Below are 27,892 nucleotides of genomic sequence, written 5' to 3' on the forward strand. Positions count from 1 at the left end.
CAGGAGCTGTGGACATGCTGTTCTCCAGGGTACCTGCATCACCCGGAGCTGAAGTAGCAACCTCAGCACTCCCATAACTGGCGATGCTGGGTGACGTTGAACAAAGGGGCAGCGAAGCCTCCCGCATGGGATTGGAATCCTCCATCGCTTGGCCGTCTCTCTCCGTCAAAGCTTCGATCAGTTGTGATCGATTTTTGTGTAGAATGGCAATGCCTTGCGACTCACACACGGCTTGTAAGTCGGCGATAGACCAACTTATGTAATTTGGAACTGAATCAGACATTCAGAAAAGAACAGAAAAAAAATAGGATATAGGAAAGAAAAGGTGGGGAAATGTAAACCAATCTATTCCTATCAATGTGTACCGTTTTGCGCCCGGAACTCAAGTTCCGCAGGACAGGATACTAAGTAACCGCTGTCCTATTGTTATGATTGCTCAAAAAGCTGCACTTGTCAGTTCTTTGTGCTCTGATCTCCCAAAAGCTGACTTCTGCCTGGTTTTGGGTTCTGCTATCCCACTAGCTGCCACCAATGTGACAACCACCCGCCAATCCCGTCGTACTAAGCCACAGTTGCCATACAGGTCTCCACTAGAGACTTCTGGAGGCGAATCCACTGTGAGCACAGAAGACGTTTAAGATTGGTTGGTGTGCCCATACATGATACAATCACGATTGTATGTACAATCGGTAAAAATAAAATTACTGATTTCACGCTGGAAATCAAATTAATTAGCTGCCACCACTCTTCGTATTGAATCGGGCGAAGAGACCCCGGCTAGCTAATCCTAAAGGGACGAAACGGTTATTTGCAACCTAGCTAGTACATTAACAATTTATAAAAATAAAACAATTTGGTAGTATGTCTTCTGAGGACAGAGTTCTTAGCATAGATCAGTTCATCAAGTAACAAGGGCAAAACTGGAACGATGAAATCGTTAGTTTTTATTCTAAAACTATACACAAAAATATATATATTAAAGCTGACAGATAAATATACCTGCCAGTTGAACAGATTGGTTTGGATAGAAATAGGTAAGAGGTGGAAGGGAATAGAATGTCTGTAAGTTCAGAATTACCGTGGTACAGTCCAGTAAAAGGCAAAGTCTTTGTAGAATAATCCAAGATGGTGGGGTGTGCCCTTGTCCAACGGGCTGTCGTGATGTTAGTCGACGTCAGATGGTAGAAGAAAGACGCAGGACCTGAGTGTGTTACTGTTTTTACCCACTCTGAAGCGGGGAGTGGTTATGACACGTTCAGGTCCAGCCTTGTGTAATTGGAACAGGGCAGTCCTTTGCCCCATAGGGAGAAAATCTGGCAGAATCTTTGCTTTGCCCATTTCTCCATATCCCGTAAGTCCAATCAACAAATATAGTGGATTTTGATAATCAGTACAATTTTACGCATCATCTGATAACAAATACAACTAAAAGATAATACAGGGTGCCTGAGAACCTTTATATCTCAGAGCGGGAATCTCTGATTTGCCCGCGGGTTTTCTAGAAGGTGGGTTAGAAGAACCAAAACCATCTCTGAAAAGATGATTCCTTTCACATTTCCATAACCCCTGAAATATTAGGAAAATATGGGAAAAATATGAAGCTTATGGATTGAAGGGGACTTTCAGGTCATCTTCCTTCCTGTACCAACCAGCTGTGTGATAAGGATCTGTCCTTTTCTTCTGAAGCTCGCTGCCCAGGCTAAAGGTGTGAGACCCCTGCTGGTATTGGAGACACTATGGTTGCAGAAAGACCAGGTTTATGAGGTTCTGTCATAAGAGAACTAGATTGATGGCTACTCAACTTGGCCTGGGCAGGAAAGGTTTGTCACAAGGTGGTGATAATGGCACCTCTGCTCTGTGAATTACTCCTTTAGTCAAAAGAGAAGATTTTTAGTAAAGGCTCTGGTGTCTCTGTGATTGCGAAATATGGCGCATTTGCGATTTCCTAGTATCGCTGTGGATCGCAAAGCGTCACAGGTAGGGCTAGCAATACTACATACCAAATACCACAGTGCAGTACAAAATACTGCCCCAGGACCACAAATTACCTCTCCAGAAGCTGCCCCTCTGTGATGACTCCAGCTGCCATGTACAGAACTCCACTTCCAGTTGTCTCTAATTAAGTGGCAATATTATATTATACAGCTCACCTTTGCGTGCATGTGAAATAGCATTATCCCATGGGGGTCAGTGCACGGACTGGTGAGATGAGATCCCCTGCATATCCAAGACAAGATTTTTCTTTAGTTCCTTTATTGAATACGGTACCAAAAATTTGTTTGTGCTGCAAGAAAATCCCAACCTCCTGACTTGGGTCTGCAGAGGATCATCTTCGCGTTTCAAGAGCGCGTTTCGAGCACACCTGCTCTTAATCATGATTAAGAGCAGGTGTGCTCGAAACGCGTAGACGATCCTCTGCAGACCCACGTCAGGAGGTTGGGATTTTCTTGCTGCACAAACAAATTTTTTGTACCGTATTCAATAAAGGAACTAAAGAAAAATCTTCTAACTGAAAAGTGCTGGATGTGTTTATTGTCTCTAGTTAAGATATGAAGGAGGGGGCAGAGGAGATGAGACTCAGGCCACAGCAGCAAGCCAGCACTACCAACAGCATACTGCCTGGTCATACAGGAGAATACCGCAATACATACCTCTTATCCAGTGACGTCTCCTCCTCTTCTTTTTCTCATCTTCTCCATTCAGTCAAAACCACCATGATATCTTTTAGCCACATCTTGTCTCTGCAGAGTTTGCGACATAGACATCTTAGATTCCTCACTTTTCTATCATCCTCCCCACCTTCTCAAGACAAACTCCTCATCCTTGTGACCCAACAGTGCCATCCTGCTGCCTCCCCCAATATGTCCTGATGTGTTTCTGAATGTCCCATTGTACTGCAGAAAAAATAGTGGCCCCTGTAGTAATAATGCCTCCTAAAATACCCCAGTAATAATAATTCCCCCATAGTGCTGCAGTAATAACAATGCACCTAATATGCCCACTGTAATATTACCCCTATAATGACCTCAGTAATAATACTGTCCCTATAGTGCCTCCAGTATTAATATTGCCCTTTAAAGTGCCTCCAGCAATAAAATGCCCCTGGATTGTGCCCCAGTAATAATACTGCCCCCTGTTGTTCCCCCAGTTATAGTGGTGCTCCCAGTAATGTATAATTCCACAGTTTTAAATATGTCTTCATAGTGCCCCTGGCCCATATAATGTCCCAGTATTACATATGCCACATAGTGTCAGCAGACGTGTCTTATTAGGATTAGCAGAGCAGCTTCTCCAGATCTCTATTGGACTCTGTGTCACCTATAGGGCCTGTATATGAATACATAGTCGATTACTGTTTACTACCTATACTGTGATTAAACTACTAAGGATCACTCAGGATTCCGCACTAGATCTTGCCCAGTACCCATTAGTAGGGCTTCATTTCCCAGGGCCATCTCCCTGGTTACCAGCTACCTTCCTCTGTTTCTAATGCCATGCAGTATCACTACCTGCCAGGCATTCCAGTCGATTGCAGATTCTCTCCACCCTGCTCTGTCCAGTAGCGCTGGATTAAATGGCCTGGTGAAGAGTGTAGACTGACATCGCAGCTCCGATGGGCTACCGCGCCCGGCCTTACTTATTATAATGACAGCACAGCAGGGTCTCCGGAGGCCTGCAGTACAGAGTCCTTGCTTTGCTTTAAATATAATGTGCAGGCACAAAGAGTTAAACCGGCGGCCCACTGCATAGTAAAAAGCCATTGGCCCACCGGGATTCTTCCCGTTGGGTTACATTGCCAATCCACCCCTGGTTATTTTCTCTTCCAGGATTTCTCAAGGACCAGTGCTAGCCCCTCTTCTTTTTCTCTTTATGCAGACCCAGCATGTATATTTTCAGTATTATGCGTATGCTGACGACATGCAAGTTGACACTTTTTATTGAGCTCTCACAAAAACCTGATATTTTAGGGCATCTGTCAGCAGATTTTCACCTATGAAACTGGCTCAGCTGTTGCATGAGTGATTGGCAGCTGAATGAATCAGTGTTGGTCCTATGTTCATATGTGCCCGCATTGTCGAGAAAAATGATGATCTACTGTATGCAAATGCCATTGCTCAAACCCATACAGTATCACTGTTTGCCAGCAGCAGAGGCTTTATCTGTTGCTGGTAAGAGATAATATGGGTGTCTGCATGAAAGATCCTAATGCCCAATAAACAAGCATTTTGCCCATTCATCAGGTAATCGATGGCACATTTGCACCAGCAGAGTGACGCTAATGTGCGTTCATACGAGCAGTGTAAAGGGGCCTTTAGGCAGGTGGAGTTACTAGGGAGCCTCCTCAAGTTTATGATAAGCAGGTGGAGCGTGGTCTACCTACAGAGATGGACACTACAGATTCTGAGCAGCAAAGTTGCCTGGGAGCCTCCCTGAAACCTGTGAAAATTTCTGTATGAGTATCCAGGGCTAGGATAAATGCCTGAGGTGAATCCGTGCAGTATGTGTTGACAGGCGCCTCTGTAGGAGGAAAGATTTATAGACTGAGGGGAAAACCACCATTACCGCTAATGTCACTGCAGTCTACATTGTAAACTGTCCTACCTGAAAGTTGGATAATGCACCACTTTTAATATAGCCGTGTAAAGTTGAACAAGTGTGCTTCTCATTGCAAAGAAAAGGTGTACATACTGTACCACCATGGCTGTATTGTCATACTCCCATAATGTCATACTGTCATAAGCTGAGTAAAGTTATATGGTTTTTGCTGTACCTAAACTGTGGCTGCAACATTTGCAACCAGTGGCGTACATAGAGAAGTAAGGGCCCCATAGCAAGGATCAAACTAGGCCCCCCACACAGGAGAGAAGGGTTTCTGCCTAAACCCCTTTTCAATGACCCTTGGGCAATTTCTCTACTGCCTCATTTCCTAAAAGTTGTTCCTTTAGAGGGTAGAGTCCTGACCAAGTTTTCACCTCCAGTAGAAGAGGAGATGATCCCAACAAAGCTTGGCCCCATCTTGCCCTGGGCACCATAGCAGTCGCATGGTCTGCCGCTATGGTAGTTACACCCCTGTTTGCAACTTGTCCTGTCCCTCATCCACATCACTTTGGCCATGACATGGCAGAACTTCAATATTTTTAAACAACGTTTTTAAACAAAATAGAAAAATTAAAAAAAACAATGAGCTTGCCTTTAAATGAGAAATGTTTCTAAAGCCTGTTACATGAATTCCAATGTCTTTATCAAGGTAAATAAACCAATCAAGGTCAACTTACACAAGTGCAGAAACTGCGTAATGCTAGTTAATGGAAGGGCAGGTGATATCCACAGATTCTGTACTGCATGATATCAGCCGCAAAGAGATAACAATGCTAATACACGAAGAATCTGAAAATCTGATTTGATGGTAGAATTTCTAAGTGACATCTAAGCAACCTTCAGAGGTTTCTATAAAGGAGAGTGAGAGACCGGAGGCTGTCTTTGTGTTGGATTTGCTGTGCTGCGGAAGTGGTTCAATCTTGGTCATCTGAAATGGCGACATTTAATGAAAAGAAGACATGCAGCGAGCGTATGCAAAACTTTGGACGCTTTGTATGGAACCCCGACACAGGAGAGCTGCTGGGAAGGACCTTAGTAAAATGGGGTATGTTTTTTGGCCATGCTCAAAAAAATCTGAAAATTATAAATTATGTAACTATTATGACACAATAAAATAAAACACAGTTCTATGGAAATAAGTACAATTGATAATGTAAAAAAAACAACTATCACTAATCCTTTCAATATTAACCCCTTCAGGACACCATTTTTCACCTTCCTGACAGAGCCTATTTTTGAAAATCTTAAATATGTCACTTTATGTGGTAATAACTTTGGAATGCTTTTACTTATCCACGCCATTCTGAGACTGTTTTCTTGTGACACAATGTACTTTATGTTAAAGGTAAATTTGAGTGGATATTTTTTATTTATAAAAAAAAGTCCAAAGTTTACAGAAAATTAGCAAAAATTTACTATTTTCGGAATTTGAATTTCTCTGCTTTTAAGGCCGATAGTGATACCTCATAAAGTAGTTATTAATTAACATTCAACATATCTCTACTTTATATTTGCATCATTTGTGAATGTCATCTTATTTTTTAGGACGTTAGAAGGCTTAGATTTTTAGAAGCAAAATTTGAAATTTTTAAGGAAATTTCCCAAATCCACTTTTTTAAGGACCAATTGAGTTTTGAAGTCATTTTGTGTGGCTTACATAGTAGAAACCACCCATAAATAACTCCATTTTAGAAACAAAACCCCTCAAGTTATTCAAAACTGATTTTACAAATGTTAACTCTTTACATGTTTCACAAGAATTAAAGGAAATGTGGGTGAAATTTCAAAATTTCACTTTTTTGGTAGATTTTTCATATTAATCCATATTTTTCTTGTGAGGCAGAAAGGGTTAACAGCCAAACAAACCTCAATATTTATTACCCTAATTCTGCAGTTTATAGAAACACCCCATATGTGGCACACAGCAGGACTCAGAAAGAAAGGAAAGCCTTATGGTTTTTGGAGGGCACATTTTGTTGGAATGTTTTTTCGGCGTCATGTTACATTTGAATGCATACTAAGGTACTCCGACAGTAGAATCCCCCAAAAAGTCACCCCATTTTGGAAACTACACCCCTCACGGAATTTATTGAGGGGTGTACTGACTACTTTGGCCCCACAGGCTTTTAACAGAATTTATAAATACTTGGCTGTGAAAATAAAAAAAATGTATTTCTTCCAATAAAATGATGTATAAGCTCCCTTTTATATGTGCTTTTTGGGATTTGTTATTGCGTCGAACACCGTGTAGGGAAAATGGCACGTTATCTTTATTCTGCTGGTCAATCTGATTATAGAGATACCAATTTTATGTATTTTTTTTACACAAATTGTTTTTGAAAAAAATCCTGTTTTTGTGTCAACATTTTCAGAGAGCCATTTTTATTTATTTATTTTATTTATTTATTGTCCGCATCCGTTGCTCCGTTCCGTGGCCTCGCAAAAAAAAAAAATAACATGTCCTATTCTTGTCCGTTTTGCGGACAAGAATAGGCATTTCTACAATTGGCCGCCTGTTCCGTTCCGCAAATTACGGAAGGCACACGGGCGGCTTCCGTGTTTTGCGGACCGCAAAAAAATGGAACGGTCGTGTGCATGATGCCTAACCCTGAAAAGATTGCCTTTTGTCATCAGATGGTTTGATTAGAGAAGCATATGGAGAACCATACAGCAGTTTTCTATTATACATAGCACATATAAAAATATTTCTCTGGTGCTTCTCTTCGCAGTGTTTATAAGTCTTTACTATCTGGCATTTTACATTATTATGATTGGACTGTTTGCACTTTCCATCTACTCTCTGATGAAAACATTGGACCCTTACGAACCGGATTATAAAGATCAACTGCAGTCGCCAGGTAATTTAAACCATATATTAATCACCAGTATATCATGTGCTGTTCTGTTGTCCTATTAACATTAAAGCAGATTATGACTATGAATATTGAGAATGACAATTATGTAACCCAATAAAGAGAGCACAGAACAGATTTAAGAGACAATGTAAACATAGACAGGCAGTCTAAAAAACATCAAATGTACCACAGTGGCTCACGTTGTTTGATCAGTTTGGTGCATCTTGGTAAATGTTAGACACTTTGGAGAACATTTATTGATCACTACCCTGTGCTCCTCCTTCTTGGCCTTTCCTCTGCCTTTGATACTGTTGACCACTCTCTCCTGTTACAAACCCTCTCTTCCCTCAGCAAGACCTGGCCCTCTCCTGGATTTCCTATTACCTCACGAACAGAAACTACAGTGTTTCCTATTTATCCACCAACACTCTCTGCTGCTGTCCCTCAAGGATCTCCTACTTTTTTCCATTTATACATTCGGCCTAGGAAAGCTAATATAGTCCCATGGTTTCTATGCTGACAATACTCAAATCTACCTCTCTGGCCCAGGCGTCACGTCCCTGCCATCCAGAATCCCAGCGTGTATGTCGGCTATATCTTCATTCTACTCCTCCCGCTTCCTAAAACTCAACATGGAGAAAACTGAATTCATTGGGGGAGATTTATCTCCTCTGTGACTTCCCATCTAGCAATTCCGCTGCAACATTCTCCTCTGTGGCCTCTCATCTAGCACTCTCGCTCCCCTCCAATCTATTCTCAACTCTGCTGCCCAGTTAATCCACCTCTCACCCCGTTACTCCTCTGCCTCCCCCCTATGCCAATATCTTCACTGTCTCCCCATTGCCCAGCGAATTCAGTTTAAAATACTTACAACTACATGTAAGACTGTCCACAACAGTCCCTCCTTACATCTCTGACCTGCTTTCTCGATACATCCCCACACGTAATCTCCAAGCCTCACAGGACATACTTCTCTGTTCTACTCTCATCTGTTCTTCACACAATTGTCTATAAGATTTCTCACGTGGATCCCCCATACTCTGTAACTCACTACCCCAGCACACCAGACTCTCCCCAACATCCAAATATTCAAAAGTAACCCGAAAACCCACCTCTTCAGGAAAGCCTACTGTACCACCTGCATTAAGCATGCTGCCACCACACAGCCAGATGAGCATTTACCCTCACCTACTGTGTTCCCTTGTAGATTGTAAGCTCTTGCGGGTAGGGTCCTCTCCCCCTCTATACCAGTCTGTTAATAGTTTGTTGTTCATTGTACTTTATATTGTATATTTTAACCCCATCTTGATGTAAAGAGCCATTTCATTAATGCTGGTTTCAAATAAATAATAATTAAGTCAGGTGATTTAGACTGTGCTGCTGGAGGAAGCTCCAAAGTTATGTGGAGGCACAGGCCTCTACATAACTTTTTTTTAAATCTACTCTCTTGCTGGCGAACATTTAAGTCATGTTGTACTCCAAAAATTGGCATACAAAATGATGAATGAGACCGGCTTGTTGGCAAGCCCTCTTCTCACGCCCCCATACCACGCCCCCTTTTTTTTTAGACCTGTCGGCAAAGTGGCGTGAGTGGGGAAAAATTGAAGATTTTGTCGCAAAATGGCTTGTGCCAAAATCTGCAACTGATATACACTACAAAAGTGGTGTTTATCAGTGCATAAATGGGCCTCTTTTTGTCTCACTTTAAACCACCTATTGCTTGGCTTTGTTTGTGGTAAACTTTTTGTGTATTTTTGGTGTATAATTGGGCACCTTGGTAGCTCAGTGGTTAGCACTGGTCCTAGGTTCAAATCCAGCCAAGGACATCTGCATGCCAGGTATTTTTGGTGCAAATTGAACCACAATTCTTGTACATCTATCTTAGTAAATATCCTCCATTGTTGTTCTTTTTCTTTCTTGAATATTTGTGAACCATAACATCTTTAACTTCCTCTACATTAGGCCTCCTGTGCGCCCCGTGGTCGTGCTGCGGCCTGCAAAATGCGGGCCGCAGTGCACGAACACTGTCCATGGGGCAGCCGCAGGGGATCGCTGACCCATTCACTTTAATGGATCCGCGATCCGGCCGTTCTGCAAAAAGATAGGACATGTTCTATCTTTTTGCGGAACGGAAGTACGGGATGAAACCCCGCGGAAGCACTCCGTAGTGCTTCCTCAGGGTTCTGTTCCATGCTTTCGTTCCGCACCTCCGGATTTGCGGACCCATTGAAGTGAATGGGTCCGCATCCGTGATGAGGAATGCCCACGAAACGGAACCCGTTTATTGCGGGTCCGCAAATGCGCTCCGCAATACAGGAATGCAGGAGGCCTTAGGCAGAGTCATTGCACCTACTGCACATGATCGTATGTGAGATGTGTATCACGCAGACTTGGAATTCAATGGTAATGCATGCACAAGGGGAGAAAGTCATACTTTCATATAATACAGTATATGGTATACAGAGCTATGCTGTATATTTGCATCATGCACTATGAAACCATAGTGAACACTGTAATACATGTGAATACCATCATATGCAGTAGAGATACTTCAGTAACATTCTATCGACACAGAAATTATCTTTACATAATAAAATGAATATAACTTCAATTACAAACTTAAATTTACATTTGTGCTGGGCAGGTGTTACAATAAGGCCAAGTGTGTATATAGACGAAGATATTGAAATCGTTTATAACATCTCAGATGAAAATTCTTACAGAGGAATTGTGAAAAGTCTGCACACATTTCTCTCAGGTATGTCTTCATTATTTTCATTTTGTAGCACTTTGTAAAAAAAGATGACGCTTTAAATGGAGCTGCGCGGAAATATACAGTATGTAAATCCTTGGATTATCTGAGAACTGATTCGAGGAGCTATATGAAACAGTACAGAGCAGAATCATTGTTTTAAACCCAGGGAGCAATCCTGAAGAAAAAAGAAGGTAATTTAAAGGCCTCAGGCACCAAAATTAATTACTTCAGACACCAGACAAATCACCTAAATTAAATCAGATCCCAGACGAGGCCTTAGAAATAATTCACGCCCTGAAATTAAATCAGACTCCAGACCTCTAAATAAATTCAATGCTAAAATAAAGTTAACCCACCCTATAAAATTAAATAAAAGCACAAGGGCCGTATCTAGTGGCTGCAATACACAAGCAAACAGACAATGCAACAACTCTGCAAACATTGACTATATGGATTATAAATTGTGCTAATCGCTATATGAATAAATATGAGGTATTTGGCCAATATTTTATCAAAATACCTGACCCATCTGCCTCTATGACCTCATAGATGGGTCCCTACAATAAAATGACTCACCTTTCCTTAGGTGTAGGCCTCCATTTGAATTCAGGGAAAGTAGGATCCAATTATATTCTGTGTAATTAAATATAAAGAATTCTTAAATAAAGAATTCTAAATAATAATTAATAAATTCAGACCACAGACCGGACTCCAGACTAAACCCCTAAATAAACAAATAACAACACCCTTAGGGCTCATGCACATGACTAGAGATGAGCAAATTTTTTAAAAATTAGATTTGGTCGGTTCTCTGCATTTTTTGAAAAAAATTTGTTTTGATCCGAATTTATTCGCAGCGAATCTCGTTAAAAAACGGCTATTTCCTGGCTGCAGAGTGCCTTTATAGTGGTGTAGAACACTGTGCCTTGCAGTAACACGCACAGGGAGTCTGCTGTGGTAGTGAAACAATATTGTCAGTCAGTATGACATGCAGATGACAGGCGTCGCTCTTAGAATGACTGCACACTTCACTTGTTTGGGCAGTTACGGGGCCAAAACTGACCAAATAACTGAAGTGTGAACTCAGCCTTACAGGTCAATGTTAGCGCCAAGAAGAAGCGCACTCCTTTTACACCGTCGTCAGCTGATTCCACATAGATGTCTACAGAACCTGTTCTATTAAACGCTTATACAAATAGAGCCCCCCTGACAGAGTGGAGAGGGTGTCAGCAGTAAGTTTGTGTTGACGTCACTGATTATTTTGCCCTTTCTCTGATCCGTCAGAACAATAACCCCCCAAAACACAGATCCTGTCTGTGGAGCAAACGAGGTGCAGAACAGTGTGACACCGCTGTGCCGTGCACATGTGGTATGCTGGTGGGGCACTGTGAATTGTCCCTGCAGTAGAGGCTGAGGACACGGTGGAGGATGAGTAGGCAGAGGCGGACATTATCACAGGACTAACGTCGTGACAACATGGAGACGGACGAGGCGTCACCTGGCCAAGTTACTGCTGTGGCTGTGCAGTAGCCACATTCACCCGGTGGGCCGTAAAGGATATGTATTGTCCCTGACCGTAGTTACAGCTCCACCCGTCGGCACTGCCGAGGACTTTAGCAGACACCGACAGGCTCAAGGACTGGCCCACCTTCTGTTCTATATGTGTCCCGGGCTGGTACTGCCTTTTTGGCAAAGAAATGACGGCTTGGGACTCTCCACCTCGGCTCGGCACAATCCATCAGTTGTCTGAAATGTGCAGAGTCCATGACTTGGAAAGGGAGGGACTGCAGAACCAGCAACTTGGCCAGAAGCACGTTCAGCTTCTGCGCCGTTGGATGAGTGCATGCATACTGTTGTCTCTTGGCAATCGCTTCGGTGATAGATTGCTGACATGATGAGGGACGAGGAGTAGGAGGATGATGCAGCGTTTGCTGTGGCAGGCTGCGGTATTTTGTCCGGTCACATACCGTACAAGGGACGGAATGGAAGACATCCTGATGCATACTAAATGGATTGCTTTCCATTCAGAATGCATTGGGACAAAACGGAAGCGTTTTTTTTTTCCGATATTGAGACCCTTTACCGGATTTCAATACCGGAAAAGAATAACGCTAGTGTGTAAGTACCCTAAGAGTTTAGCATACGTTTAACAAATCAATGCAATGGGGTGGCAAGGCTATTTGGCTGCAGGCCCCCCCCCCCCCCAAGATATAGGCCCCAGAACAGTGGCGTGCCTAGTGTGTGTGGCACCCCCCCCCCCCCCCGATACTTTAAGAAAATGGTACCCCCTCACAGTAGTATTGCCTTGATTGTACAACTTTCACAGTAGTTATCCCCACATTGTGCCTCTCACAGTAGTTATGCCCACATTGTGCCCCCCTCACAGTAGTTATGCCCTCTCTGTGCCCCTTTCACAGTTGTAATGCCCATTGTGTTCCCTTCATAGTAATAATCCCCATTGTGTCCCCTTCATAGTAATAATCCCCATTGTGTCCCCTTCATAGTAATAATCCCCATTGTGCTCCCTTTATAGTAATAATGCCCACTGTGCTAGTAATGCCCTCTGTTCCCTGTCCATAGTAGAAATCCCCATTGTGCCCCCTTCACAGTAATAAAGCCCTCTGTGCCCCCTTCATTGTAGTACTGCCCTCTGGCTCTGTGCCCGCTCCATAGTAAAATGCCCATTGTGCCCCCTTCACATTAGTAATGCCCTCTGTGTCCCCGCCAAAGTAATAAAGCCAGTATTAAAAAAAAAAAACACAGTAACTACTCACCTTGTCCCACTCCTGAAGCTCACATACCTCTCTTCCCTGCACGCACAGATCGCTCTGAAGCATGGTGTAGGTGGGGCTTATGCAGATTTCTGGGCTTCAGGCTCCGTCCACAGATGTCGGCAGCACGTTCCGTGCCTGCAGGCTGAATGGTGGAGCGGGGAGAAGTCTTCCTGCTTCACCAGTCCGTGCGCCGCCGGCCTTATGGAGCGGAGGAGCTGAGCGGTGAGTGACAGGATCACAGCTCCCAGCGCTAAAGAAATGAGCGCTTCCATCTGTATTGATGGAATCGCTCATTGCTTCTGGACTCTGGCACCCCCTGAGAGCCGGCACCCAGGGCGGAACGCCCCCCATGGCCCCCTTAGGACGCCACTGCCACTCAGTCTCAGTAGGACATATAATAATTTGATAAAAATATACACTATTTCAAAGTTGTAGCTGAGGAAGAGGGGAGCATATGCCATAAGCCTTTCTTCCTTGACCAGGATGGGCAGCAAATTTAATCTTTGCTCCCAGTAATGGAAATTCAAGCTGTGACTGAATGACAGTAATCATTATCATATGGAGAATAGAAAGCCATTAAACTGTGTATTAGCTGTTCGTCTTCATATATCATCATAATAAATGTCTGATAATAGCCATTTCACACTAGAAGTGCCAATGCAGAAGTAAAGGACGGCCTGCAAAAATCCCAAGAAAAGGGGATGATGCAACTAGGGTGAAGACTCATCACAGATTAATTATTCTGTAAAACACATATATAAAGCACAAGGCCAGCTCACCTGGATTGGGTGTACCAAATCTTGACACACAAATATGTAGAAATCCAGCTTCCATAACAATCTGTAGTTTATTTATGCAAAAAGATAAAAAAAAACATACACACAGACAACAGCATCATGTGTAAGGGCCTGTACGCAATGGCTCTAAACGTGTAGACACTGTTGTCTGTGTGTATGGCTTTTTATCTTTTTGCATGAATGAACTACATATTTTTAGGGAAGCTGGATGTCTACATATTTTTGTATAAAGCACATAGTACCAAAATCCTGTATGTCAGTCCAAGAATTAAAATTTTATTTAAAGGGAACCTGTCATCAGCTTTAGGCTACATGCACATGACCGTATGTGTTTTGCGGTCCGGAAATTGCGTATCCGCAAAAAAAAACAACTGATGACATCCGTATGCCATCTGTTTTTTTTTTTTTTGCGGATCTATTGTAACAATGCCTAAAACAGACAGGAATAGGACATGTTATATTTTTTTTGCAGGGCTACGGAATGGACATACTGATGCGGACCGCACTTGGTGTGCTGTCCGCATTTCTGCGGACCCATTGAAATTAATGGGTCTGCATCTTATCCGCAAAAAAAAGGTACCGGACACGGAAACAAAATAAGCTCGTGTGCATGAGGCCTTATGCTGACCTCACTGAGGGCAGCATAAAATAGTGACAGAAATGCTGATTTCAGAGGTGTGTCACTCATGAGCTAAAAGTAAGTGGTTCCTGAGAACCAGAATCATAATCATTGCAGCCCAGGCCTGGAAAAGAGTCAAATCTACTTGAGAAGAGTCATAGTTATTCATAATCTCCTGCACTCTCACCCATCTGCTGAAGATTGGCAGTTCTCTCCTAGAGACAAAGGGAGAAAACTACATAGTGTAGAAGACTATCAATCATCAGCAGGTGGGCAAAGAGAGCAGGAATTCATGAATAACCATGACTCTTCTCATGTGGCCATGACTCTTTTCCAGGCCCAGTCTGCAAAGATTGTGATGTTGGTTGTCGGCAACCACTTACTTTTAACTTATAAATGACAAACCGCTGAAATCTACTCACCTGTCTCTACCTTATACTGCCGTTAGTATGGGCAGCATAAAGAGGATGACAGGTTCCCTTTAAAATTAGAAAAGAACGGTACATTCATGGGTCACTTTGTGATGTACCAATATTTTAGAACTTACCCTTCTCATAATAAATTACAGTGTACAACAAAACCAAACAGCATGAAATGATGAACAAGGACTGCAGCAACTTAACTGATGTCAAATCTTTACTGGCGGGTAGTGGACGCACCAAACATGCCTGTCAATTCACTACGGATATGCTTGGAAATTGCTCCTGTGATAACGATCCCACATTCGGCTATGCATCAGGACAGCCTTGTATCTTCATAAAAATGAACAGGGTAAGATTTGTTTACTGTCCACGCATTATCTTCCCTTTTATGGTTCACCCTTTCCTTATCTTCAGAAGTTTTTGCAGTTAACAATGAATGTGGAAATGGACCATTTTGAACATCACATATGAGCTTGAATTGAGTGGAGGCGACTTACTAAACAAAACCCCCCCAAATTTCCGGCTCAAATAACGGGAAAAGATGGCATACTTGTCACACACTAAATTTATTATTCATTCTATAGACAATTTACTCCTATTTGGACAGTTTTGAAAAGGGGAAATAGCTAAAGTGGAATTGTAAAATGGGTCATAGATATTCATTCTCTATGCTATTATTTCTGAAACAATAATGGTGCAAAGCAAGCAGACCAAGAGGTGGAATAAGGAAGAAAGAAGTGTCTACCATATCTAGCAAGATGTGCAAATCACACAGCACACACCACTGCAGTGGATTTGGCACAGTTTCTGCATGTCTTATGTAGTTTTATGTGTCTTACTTTGGATGGTATTTGTATATCTGACTTGCTATGAGCCCAAATTTTGGTGCAATGGTGACACACATTGGTGCATCCTAAGCCATGCTGTCTTTCCGCCAAAGATGCGCCCCTTTCAGGTATATGTTGAAGAAGGCAGAAAAAGTATCTAAAACACACAATAAACATAGTACAAGTCATGAACACTAGTCTTTAGGCACTAATTAAACCAGAATTTAGCTTAGCAAAGGTACACGCCATGCAAAACTTATACACTGTGTTATGCCTTGTGCAGAGCCTGAGGGAGGGAAAGTGCATGACTTATATCTTTGGAGTTGCACCCCTAAGGAACTGCACAAGGTATAACAGTGTATAGGTTTTTCACTTGAAGTGTCATGACAGGCTGCAGGTAAATAGTTTGCCCACATACTAATGTACAAACTAAGAAGACAGGTTGGCATCAGCAGGAGCTGCTCAAACCCACATGCAGTTGTGCATATATATAGGGGAGCAAATCCTGCACTTGTGGCCCGTTGCTAATGGCAATCCCCAGCAAAATGCATACAATGGAGGATGCCCGCGGCGAACCACAAGTACCACAATAGACATCCTACACAAGGTAAGAAGTGCGGATGTGATAATTAATATAACAATATAACAAAACAATAACAAACATAGGTGCACTCTGCAGTCTCACTAATTCTCAAACTGATTTTAAAATTGAGAGATTAGTCAACATGTCCTACGGTGTAGAACATGTCTTAAGCCCGGACACCACGACAAGGTTTCTCAAGTAGCCCGGGACCCTACACTCTCCTACCTGAGCCATATGGGCAATACCAGGAGCCAGTGGGCAAATTACAGGAGCATAGGGCCGACTCGCAAACAACTCACCAGTTACCTCCAGCATGTGGCCATGCTTGCAATGGGAGGAGGGAGGAGTCTGTGAGTCCCACTCAAGACTTGCTGATATAGCCCAGGCTTCACAGGTGCACCTAAATGTGACCTGTAGATGGAAAACAGGCACATTTAAATAGGAGTTTATACACCTCCAGGAATCTATATATACAAACTAAGAAGACAGGTTGGCATCAGCAGGAGCTGCTCAAACCCACATGCAGTTGTGCATATATATAGGGGAGCAAATCCTGCACTTGTGGCCCGTTGCTAATGGCAATCCCCAGCAAAATGCATACAATGGAGGATGCCCGCGGCGAACCACAAGTACCACAATAGACATCCTACACAAGGTAAGAAGTGCGGATGTGATAATTAATATAACAATATAACAAAACAATAACAAACATAGGTGCACTCTGCAGTCTCACTAATTCTCAAACTGATTTTAAAATTGAGAGATTAGTCAACATGTCCTACGGTGTAGAACATGTCTTAAGCCCGGACACCACGACAAGGTTTCTCAAGTAGCCCGGGACCCTACACTCTCCTACCTGAGCCATATGGGCAATACCAGGAGCCAGTGGGCAAATTACAGGAGCATAGGGCCGACTCGCAAACAACTCACCAGTTACCTCCAGCATGTGGCCATGCTTGCAATGGGAGGAGGGAGGAGTCTGTGAGTCCCACTCAAGACTTGCTGATATAGCCCAGGCTTCACAGGTGCACCTAAATGTGACCTGTAGATGGAAAACAGGCACATTTAAATAGGAGTTTATACACCTCCAGGAATCTATATATACAAACTAAGAAGACAGGTTGGCATCAGCAGGAGCTGCTCAAACCCACATGCAGTTGTGCATATATATAGGGGAGCAAATCCTGCACTTGTGGCCCGTTGCTAATGGCAATCCCCAGCAAAATGCATACAATGGAGGATGCCCGCGGCGAACCACAAGTACCACAATAGACATCCTACACAAGGTAAGAAGTGCGGATGTGATAATTAATATAACAATATAACAAAACAATAACAAACATAGGTGCACTCTGCAGTCTCACTAATTCTCAAACTGATTTTAAAATTGAGAGATTAGTCAACATGTCCTACGGTGTAGAACATGGCTTAAGCCCGGACACCACGACAAGGTTTCTCAAGTAGCCCGGGACCCTACACTCTCCTACCTGAGCCATATGGGCAATACCAGGAGCCAGTGGGCAAATTACAGGAGCATAGGGCCGACTCGCAAACAACTCACCAGTTACCTCCAGCATGTGGCCATGCTTGCAATGGGAGGAGGGAGGAGTCTGTGAGTCCCACTCAAGACTTGCTGATATAGCCCAGGCTTCACAGGTGCACCTAAATGTGACCTGTAGATGGAAAACAGGCACATTTAAATAGGAGTTTATACACCTCCAGGAATCTATATATACAAACTAAGAAGACAGGTTGGCATCAGCAGGAGCTGCTCAAACCCACATGCAGTTGTGCATATATATAGGGGAGCAAATCCTGCACTTGTGGCCCGTTGCTAATGGCAATCCCCAGCAAAATGCATACAATGGAGGATGCCCGCGGCGAACCACAAGTACCACAATAGACATCCTACACAAGGTAAGAAGTGCGGATGTGATAATTAATATAACAATATAACAAAACAATAACAAACATAGGTGCACTCTGCAGTCTCACTAATTCTCAAACTGATTTTAAAATTGAGAGATTAGTCAACATGTCCTACGGTGTAGAACATGTCTTAAGCCCGGACACCACGACAAGGTTTCTCAAGTAGCCCGGGACCCTACACTCTCCTACCTGACCCATATGGGCAATACCAGGAGCCAGTGGGCAAATTACAGGGGCATAGGGCCGACTCGCAAACAACTCACCAGTTACCTCCAGCATGTGGCCATGCTTGCAATGGGAGGAGGGAGGAGTCTGTGAGTCCCACTCAAGACTTGCTGATATAGCCCAGGCTTCACAGGTGCACCTAAATGTGACCTGTAGATGGAAAACAGGCACATTTAAATAGGAGTTTATACACCTCCAGGAATCTATATATACAAACTAAGAAGACAGGTTGGCATCAGCAGGAGCTGCTCAAACCCACATGCAGTTGTGCATATATATAGGGGAGCAAATCCTGCACTTGTGGCCCGTTGCTAATGGCAATCCCCAGCAAAATGCATACAATGGAGGATGCCCGCGGCGAACCACAAGTACCACAATAGACATCCTACACAAGGTAAGAAGTGCGGATGTGATAATTAATATAACAATATAACAAAACAATAACAAACATAGGTGCACTCTGCAGTCTCACTAATTCTCAAACTGATTTTAAAATTGAGAGATTAGTCAACATGTCCTACGGTGTAGAACATGTCTTAAGCCCGGACACCACGACAAGGTTTCTCAAGTAGCCCGGGACCCTACACTCTCCTACCTGAGCCATATGGGCAATACCAGGAGCCAGTGGGCAAATTACAGGAGCATAGGGCCGACTCGCAAACAACTCACCAGTTACCTCCAGCATGTGGCCATGCTTGCAATGGGAGGAGGGAGGAGTCTGTGAGTCCCACTCAAGACTTGCTGATATAGCCCAGGCTTCACAGGTGCACCTAAATGTGACCTGTAGATGGAAAACAGGCACATTTAAATAGGAGTTTATACACCTCCAGGAATCTATATATACAAACTAAGAAGACAGGTTGGCATCAGCAGGAGCTGCTCAAACCCACATGCAGTTGTGCATATATATAGGGGAGCAAATCCTGCACTTGTGGCCCGTTGCTAATGGCAATCCCCAGCAAAATGCATACAATGGAGGATGCCCGCGGCGAACCACAAGTACCACAATAGACATCCTACACAAGGTAACAAGTGCGGATGTGATAATTAATATAACAATATAACAAAACAATAACAAACATAGGTGCACTCTGCAGTCTCACTAATTCTCAAACTGATTTTAAAATTGAGAGATTAGTCAACATGTCCTACGGTGTAGAACATGTCTTAAGCCCGGACACCACGACAAGGTTTCTCAAGTAGCCCGGGACCCTACACTCTCCTACCTGAGCCATATGGGCAATACCAGGAGCCAGTGGGCAAATTACAGGAGCATAGGGCCGACTCGCAAACAACTCACCAGTTACCTCCAGCATGTGGCCATGCTTGCAATGGGAGGAGGGAGGAGTCTGTGAGTCCCACTCAAGACTTGCTGATATAGCCCAGGCTTCACAGGTGCACCTAAATGTGACCTGTAGATGGAAAACAGGCACATTTAAATAGGAGTTTATACACCTCCAGGAATCTATATATACAAACTAAGAAGACAGGTTGGCATCAGCAGGAGCTGCTCAAACCCACATGCAGTTGTGCATATATATAGGGGAGCAAATCCTGCACTTGTGGCCCGTTGCTAATGGCAATCCCCAGCAAAATGCATACAATGGAGGATGCCCGCGGCGAACCACAAGTACCACAATAGACATCCTACACAAGGTAAGAAGTGCGGATGTGATAATTAATATAACAATATAACAAAACAATAACAAACATAGGTGCACTCTGCAGTCTCACTAATTCTCAAACTGATTTTAAAATTGAGAGATTAGTCAACATGTCCTACGGTGTAGAACATGTCTTAAGCCCGGACACCACGACAAGGTTTCTCAAGTAGCCCGGGACCCTACACTCTCCTACCTGAGCCATATGGGCAATACCAGGAGCCAGTGGGCAAATTACAGGAGCATAGGGCCGACTCGCAAACAACTCACCAGTTACCTCCAGCATGTGGCCATGCTTGCAATGGGAGGAGGGAGGAGTCTGTGAGTCCCACTCAAGACTTGCTGATATAGCCCAGGCTTCACAGGTGCACCTAAATGTGACCTGTAGATGGAAAACAGGCACATTTAAATAGGAGTTTATACACCTCCAGGAATCTATATATACAAACTAAGAAGACAGGTTGGCATCAGCAGGAGCTGCTCAAACCCACATGCAGTTGTGCATATATATAGGGGAGCAAATCCTGCACTTGTGGCCCGTTGCTAATGGCAATCCCCAGCAAAATGCATACAATGGAGGATGCCCGCGGCGAACCACAAGTACCACAATAGACATCCTACACAAGGTAAGAAGTGCGGATGTGATAATTAATATAACAATATAACAAAACAATAACAACTAGATGACTATTTCCAAATTGAGTTTAACAATAAAATACACAGATCCTCAAACATCGTTTAGTCTAAGGCCTGGTCCAATATTCGTCTAGATGTATACCATCAATGTCTTCAAATGTCAGCCAGACATTATAAATTTAGTTGATGATAAGTGATTGCATACTTTGGTTGTATGGCTGTAAAGAAATTATCGATCCTAAGGATAGGTCGTCAATATTTAACCCCTTTCTCACCAAGCGATTTTCCATTTTGTGTGTTTTTTTACTCCCTGCCTTCCCGAAACCATATCGTTTCAATTTTTTCCTGTTCACATCGCAATATAAGAGCTTGTTTTTTGTGGGATAAGTTGTAGTTGAATGGCACCATTTAATATAGCAATGTAGTGGGAAGCTAGAAAAAATTCCAAATGGTGTAGAAGTGGAAGAAAAATACAATTCTACCATATTTTTATGGGTTTCTTTTTTACGGTGTTCCCTATGCAGTAAAACGGACCTATAATCTTCATTCTCCGGTTCAGTACAATTACAGCAATATGACATTTATATAGTGTTTCTTGTATTTTAATAAAAAACTTTGGAAAAAATTCTTTCTTTGCATCTCCATATTCTGACCCCATAACTTTTTTATATTTAGGTTTACAGAGCTGTGTGAGGGCACATTTTTTGTGGGATGATCTGTATTTTTCATTGATACTATTTTGGGTGTGTGTATGACTTTTTGATCACTTTTTGATCATTTTTGGGAGAGGAGATGATGGAAAAAATTTCGAATTGGCCATTTAGATTATTTTTTCATTATGACATTCACCGTATGGGATACATACTTTTAAATTTAATTTAATAGTATGTGGCATCTTTTTATAGATTTTTTTATTATTCAAAACACTTTTTTTACTTTCTTTAGATTTACTTTATTTCCCCTAGTGGACTTTAACATGTGATCATCTAATCTTCTCCTATAGACTGCAATGGTTTAACATTGTAGTGAATGGGAGATTTAGTGTGCTTCTATCCAGCAGACAGGGTTTGATAGGAACTTCGCTATGACATGCCTCAGAGTTTTTAGGAGGTCCAAGGCTGTCATAGCAATTGAATGGCTCACATGAGCTCAGTGGTGGGAAACTGTTCAGTCCCAGGAAACAAAGCGAATAGACTGCTCAGAGAATCATGGTCGCAACTGACACATTTAAAGAGGACCTTTCACCCATTATGACAATGTGAACTAACTATACAGACATGGAGAGCGGCGCCCGGGGATCTCACTGCACTTACTATTATCCCCGGGCGCCGCTCCGTTCTGCCGCTATGCCCTCCGGTATCTTCGGTCACAAAGTTATGGTAGGCGGAGTCTGCCCTTGTTCTGCTGTAGCACTGGCCAATCGCAGCACAGAGCTCACAGCCTGGGAGGTTATTTTCTCCCAGGCTGTGAGCTCTGCGCTGCGATTGGCCAGCGCTACAGCAGAACAAGTGCAGACTCTGCCTACCATAACTTAGTGACTGAAATCTCCGCCTACTATAACTTAGTGACCGAAGATACCGGAGGGCATAGCGGGAGAACGGAGTGGCGCCTGGGGATAATAGTAAGTGCAGTGAGATCCCCGGGCGCCGCTCTCCATGTCTGTATACTTAGTTCACAATGTCAGGATCAGTGAAAGGTCCTCTTTAAGGTTAAAAGTTCACAATCAATATTATCGCCAATCATAAAAAAAAAAAATTTCAACCACTGCAGCTAATGACGGTGGCATATTCACTGCTGCGTCAAGTGCCACTTGGAAACTCATCAGTGGTGCATTTGATACCGTCTGTGTGAACGTTAACAAATAGCAACTGGAAAACCAGTGAATAGGTCTAGGAAGCAGGAACTGAGCGATGGCGGGCAGGTGAGTAGGGATATTTCCACAGGTATTTTTTGGATGGTGTGCAAATAAAAAAAATTAAAAAAAAGGCTGGAAAACCTCTTTAGGTTGCAGAAAACTACTTTAATATGACAGACATCTCACAGTTCAGTACCTGAGACTGGAATGTATGTTCCTTAGATGCAGCTTTATTCATGAAGACCTACTGTATGTACTAGAAGGGTGCATTCCTAGTTATATAAGTGGATTAATATAGCTAATTCTAACAATATGTGATAAACTATGGGTGAGATTTATTAAAACTGGTGTAAAAGAAAAAGGTCTCAGTTGCCCATAGCAACCAATCGGATTCCACCTTTCATTTTTCAAGAGCTCTAAAGAATGAACGGTGGACCCTGATTGGTTGCTATAGGCAACTAAGCCAGTTTTTCTTTACATCAGTTTTGATTAATTTCCCACTATATGTTCTCCTTCACTTTCAGATCATACAGTTCATGCCTGACAATACTACAGCCCCAACTCTAGATTGCACCTCAAAGGTTTGTTCAATTTACACTCAAGTAGCATATTTTTAGGTCTGCTTTATTATGTTTTTGCATATTATTGCCACGGCCACAAAGTTTAATGAATAGACAAGATCATGCTATTTCATGTTGGCTTAGGCCTCATGCACACAACCGTTGTTTGGGTCCGCATCCGAGCCGCTGTTTTGGCGGCTCGGATGCAGACCCATTCACTTCAATGGGGCCGCAAAAGATGCGGACAGCACTCCGCGTGCTGTCCGCATCTGTGGCTCCGTTCCACGGCCCCACTAAAAAAATATAACATGTCCTATTCTTGTCCGCGCTTTGCGGACAAGAATAGGCATTTATATTGCCGGCGTCCGTTCTGTTTCGCAAATTGCAGAAGGCAACACGTGCGGCTTCCGTTTTTTGCGGATCTGCGGTTTGCGGACTACAAAAAACGGAACGGTCGTGTGCATGAGGCCTTAAAGGAACACTCAGCTCACCAGAATTTTCTGTAGCTCACCAAATAAACAGTCTTGTAGAAATCTTAGAATTAAACATGCACACAAACTTATTTTGTTTCCGTGTCCGTTCCGTTTTTTCTGCGGATAGGATGCGGACCCATTTATTTCAATGGGTCCACAAAAAACGCGGACAGCACACTGTGTACTGCCCGCATCAGTATCTCCGTTCCGTTGTCCCGCAAAAAAAATAGTGCATGTCCTATTTTTTCTAGTCTGTGGACAAGTATAGGCATTATTACAATGGATCCGGGGGGAAAAACGGATGCCATACGGACGTCATCAGTTTTTTTTGCGGATCTGCAATTTGCGGTCTTGTGCATGAGGCCTTAGTTTTATCCTGATTTCCTCCATTTACTGGAGTTTGGCCTTCTTTGCGTCTTATTGCAGACACAGAAGTGGGTAAAGAATCCTTCTGCAGCTAAATGACGAAATAAACAGGTTTCACAGAAGTGAGGATGTTAATTCTTTATGCATTTATCTGTTTTAATTGTAATATGAGATATATTAGCACACAGAAGAAAATGCTCATGTTTTTTATCATATTCAGTATATTTAGTGTTCCTTTAAATGGTAATCTTTGCTAGTTGATATCAGGTTTGATTCAGCATTTCTCCATGCCAGTCAAATACAGTCGAACATGTGGAAATCAGGAATAGGCTTGGTCAAGGGTACATCCATACAGGATGGAGGCACTTCGAATTTGCCATAGCAGATATGCATATAGTAAATCCACAGCATATTACAGCAGCAGCAAAGTGGATGAGATTTGAGCAAATTTTATCTGCATACAGCTGAAAAACTGCATTGTAAGCTGATCTGCTATGCAGAGGGTGAAATCCTTGGCAAGTCCACAGCCAGATCCTCATCAAAATCCTCATAACTCATGAGAAAGTTGCCTTGGACTCGTCATAGATTTTCCTTGATGAATATGTTGACAAACCCTATAAACAATATCAGATCCGCTGCTTACAGCACCCTGCTCAGTCATACCAATGATACAGATGTGACCTTCTTCACTTTTCCTTCTAGCTTGATATATCTGCAGATGAGTAACTTTTGTATTACGCTGTTGGGAGTTGGGAGTAGCGCAAATGTTTTTTTTTTATTCATAGCTGGTCATCTCCTGCCACTCATCTTGGGATATCTCAAGACCAGAAAAGGGTAAAGGCACATCTGATTCTTTACATTATTTGCTATGACTACATTTTTAGGGATTCAACATTGCAGAACTCTATCAACAACGATCTCTCCAGTGCTTCTAAAGAGATGATGGTATAGTAGGCAATAGGCCGGTTGGAAAGTATGGCTGCCCACTGCCTTAACAGGGTGGTCATTTCAAAACAGTCTAGTAAAAAATCTTGAACATTTTTATAATTCAACGTGACCAAGAACACCGCAGCTCCATAATATGGCAGCAGATTGTGCATAGCATGACGTCAACCCTGTATCTGTATTTATTCAGAGGAAGATGGAGCTAGAGTAAGTCCTCTTATATGCATTTGCGGCTATGTATGCTAGTACTGATCTGTACAACCATGGGCGCAAAGCCTAACTCTCTGGTTATACTGACATCATCTGTTCTATATTTACAGCATAGCAGATATAACTGATCTGGTGTCCATTTTTTTTGGTCACAAATACTTTTGAAACAGTAAAATTATGGTAGGGTATGGTGGCATGGCTGTTTTGGATTTTGGACCCCTCTTCTTGTATAATGTCATAAACAACACTGTTATTAATTAGAATAAGAAATTTGCTTTGTGACAAACTACTTTGTGAAGAAGCGCATTTCATTGCCACCCCCCCCCCCGTTATTTAACCCCTCACAGGCTGCGTTTATTGCTGATCGCGGCATCTGAGATTAATATTGAGGGCTTTTAGGTGTTAATCCGGCAAAAACAAAAATACTCCCTTATCCATTTGATCACGTAGACTAGAGGCCGCAGCGGCCATCTTGATTGAAGATACAGAGCAAAATCTCACGCGGTAAGGTGATGACCTCATCTACCTTCAATAAAGATGGCCGCGGCAGCCTCTTTACGGGCAAATGGATGAGGTGAGTATGGGTTTTTTCCCGTCATTTCAGGGAAAATTGATTTGTTACCAAGAAGCGCGAGGAAATTCAGCTTTGAAGCAAATCGAATTTTTCCTGCAATTCGGATCAAAGTTAATTTGCTTGACTTCGATTTGCTCAACACTAATTATAATAATGAAATGATGAGTTTCTGGACTCACACTATGTATGCTTGCACCACACAGGATGATCTTGGACCTGTAGAATATTTTCCACATGGATCATTTGGTTTGCAGTATTTCCCATACTATGGAAAGCTGGCTCAGGTACTCTATAGTTAACATCACGTTCGCCATCTTTAATTATATTTCTATAAAACTCACAAACTCTACTTTCTGTTTTCTTTCAGCCGAACTACACCAACCCATTAGTGGCAGTGAAACTTCTTAATCCTGCCAAGAACCATGCATTTAAAATTGTGTGCAGAGTTAATGGTAGCCACATTTTAAGTGATAACCCTCATGATCCGTATGAAGGAAAAGTGACCTTCACGCTTAAAATAGAAAATTAATTTGCCCTCTGTGACAAGAACACCAGGTATGAGCAGGGGGGCAGCCGTTCATTACAAACGTCACATGAAAAGTGCACTAACATTGAAACAGGATAGAAATCAAATGCATGTGTTTGTTAACCATGACTTTGGGACATAATCAGACGCAACACATGTGATAAGTTATCAGTATACTCATGTTAATTCCAAATCCGCATACACAGATAATACACAAGGACAACAGAACAAAGCATACAGCGATAGCATTTATATGCTTTTTTATGTTAGCTTCTGATTGGTAGTTCTTCATTTCCAAATGCTATAACATAAAAATAAATGCTATGATGATCGCAATTCATGCCTAGCCCCCAGCGATCAGCTACAATCTGTGGGGTGTTCTGGCTGCAAATGTTTAACCCCTTCTACCCAGGGCCAGTTTTCACTTTCCTGTCCAAGCCATTTTTTGCAAATATGTCTACTTTATGTGTGCCATCATTTTGCAAATGTTATTTTATTTTTTTAGGACGTTAGAAGACTTAGAAATTTAGAAGCAATTTTTCAAGAACTTTTTTTTTTTTTTTAAGAACCATTTTAGAAACTACACACGTCAAGTTATTCAAAACTGAAATTACAAACTTTGTTAACCCTTTAGGTGTTCCACAAGATTTAAAGGAAAATGCAGGTGCACTTTCAAATTTCTTTATTTTTTTTTCATGATCAATTTTTTCTTGCAACACAGCAAGACTTAAAGGCAAAATAAACCTCAATATACATTACTCTGATTCTGCAGTTTACAGAAATACCCCATATGTAGTAGTAAACTGCTGTTGGAGCACAAGGCAGTGGTCAGAATAAAAGGAGCACCATATGGATTTTGGAGGCAGATTTTGCTAAAATGGTTTTTGGCCACCATTTTGTATTTGAAGAGACCCCGACGTACCCCTACAGTGGAAACCCTCAAAAAGTGACCCCATATTGGAAACTACACCCCTCAAAGAATATATTAAGGGGTATACTAAGCACTTTGACCACATAAGCGTTTTACGGAATTTAGAAACACTTGGCTGTGAAAATGAACAGTTTAATTTCTTCCAACAAGATGTTGCATTAGTCAAAAAATTTTCATTTTCACAAGGGGTAACAGGAGAAAATGCACCCCATAATTTGTTACCTATTTTTTTCTGAATATAGCAACATAATTTGTGGTAAACTGCTGTGAGGGCACATGGCAGGAATGGAGGGAGCGCCATATGGCTTTTGCAGCACAGATTTTGATAGATTGGTTAACAGGCGCCACTCGATATTATGCATTTTGTAAGGCGAGGTGACAAAAAATGACTGTTCTGGCACAGCTTTTATTTATTTAGTTTCACAGCGTTCACCTGACAGGGTGTATTATGTGATATTTTTATAGAACAGGCTGTTATGGACGCTGCGATACCTAATGTGTCTATTATCTTTCTTTTTGTTAAGTTTTACTTGCAAAAAGCATTTTTGAAAATAATAAAATCTTGTTTTTGAGTTTCCATTTTCTGAGAGCAATATATTTTTTATTTTTTTAAGCGATTGTCTTAGGTAGGGTCTCATTTTTTGTGGGATGAGATGATGGTTTAATTGGTACCATTTTGGGAGACATATGACTTTTTGATCACTTGGTATTCTACTTTTTGTGAGGCAAGGTGACATAAATTGGCTGTGTTTGGCACCGTTTTTATTTTT

The 27,892-nt window shown here is 42.3% G+C and overlaps 1 protein-coding gene across 1 annotated transcript; it reads left to right on the forward strand.

The window, feature by feature from the left end:
* Positions 1-5,242: 5,242 nt before the first annotated feature.
* On the forward strand, positions 5,243-26,194 carry ATP4B (ATPase H+/K+ transporting subunit beta). The gene is made up of 7 exons (XM_040421980.1): positions 5,243-5,644; positions 7,329-7,457; positions 10,099-10,212; positions 14,968-15,170; positions 23,062-23,118; positions 25,869-25,949; positions 26,033-26,194. The coding sequence occupies exons 1-7, from the start codon at positions 5,533-5,535 to the stop codon at positions 26,192-26,194; spliced, it is 858 nt and encodes a 285-aa protein (XP_040277914.1). The 5' UTR covers positions 5,243-5,532.
* The last annotated feature ends 1,698 nt before the right edge of the window (positions 26,195-27,892 follow it).

This window comes from Bufo bufo, chromosome 3, assembly GCF_905171765.1.
Source record: "Bufo bufo chromosome 3, aBufBuf1.1, whole genome shotgun sequence".
In the NCBI taxonomy this organism is placed as follows: Eukaryota; Metazoa; Chordata; class Amphibia; order Anura; family Bufonidae; genus Bufo; species Bufo bufo.

What these genes read in the sequence shown, in the direction of transcription:
- ATP4B (XM_040421980.1), top strand. Translation starts at nt 5,533, where the DNA reads ATGGCGACATTTAATGAAAAGAAGACATGCAGCGAGCGTATGCAAAAC. An exon ending in AAGGACCTTAGTAAAATGGG is followed by an intron (nt 5,645 to 7,328) that starts GTATGTTTTTTG and finishes TTCTCTTCGCAG; the next exon opens with TGTTTATAAGTCTTTACTAT. An exon ending in AGATCAACTGCAGTCGCCAG is followed by an intron (nt 7,458 to 10,098) that starts GTAATTTAAACC and finishes TGTGCTGGGCAG; the next exon opens with GTGTTACAATAAGGCCAAGT.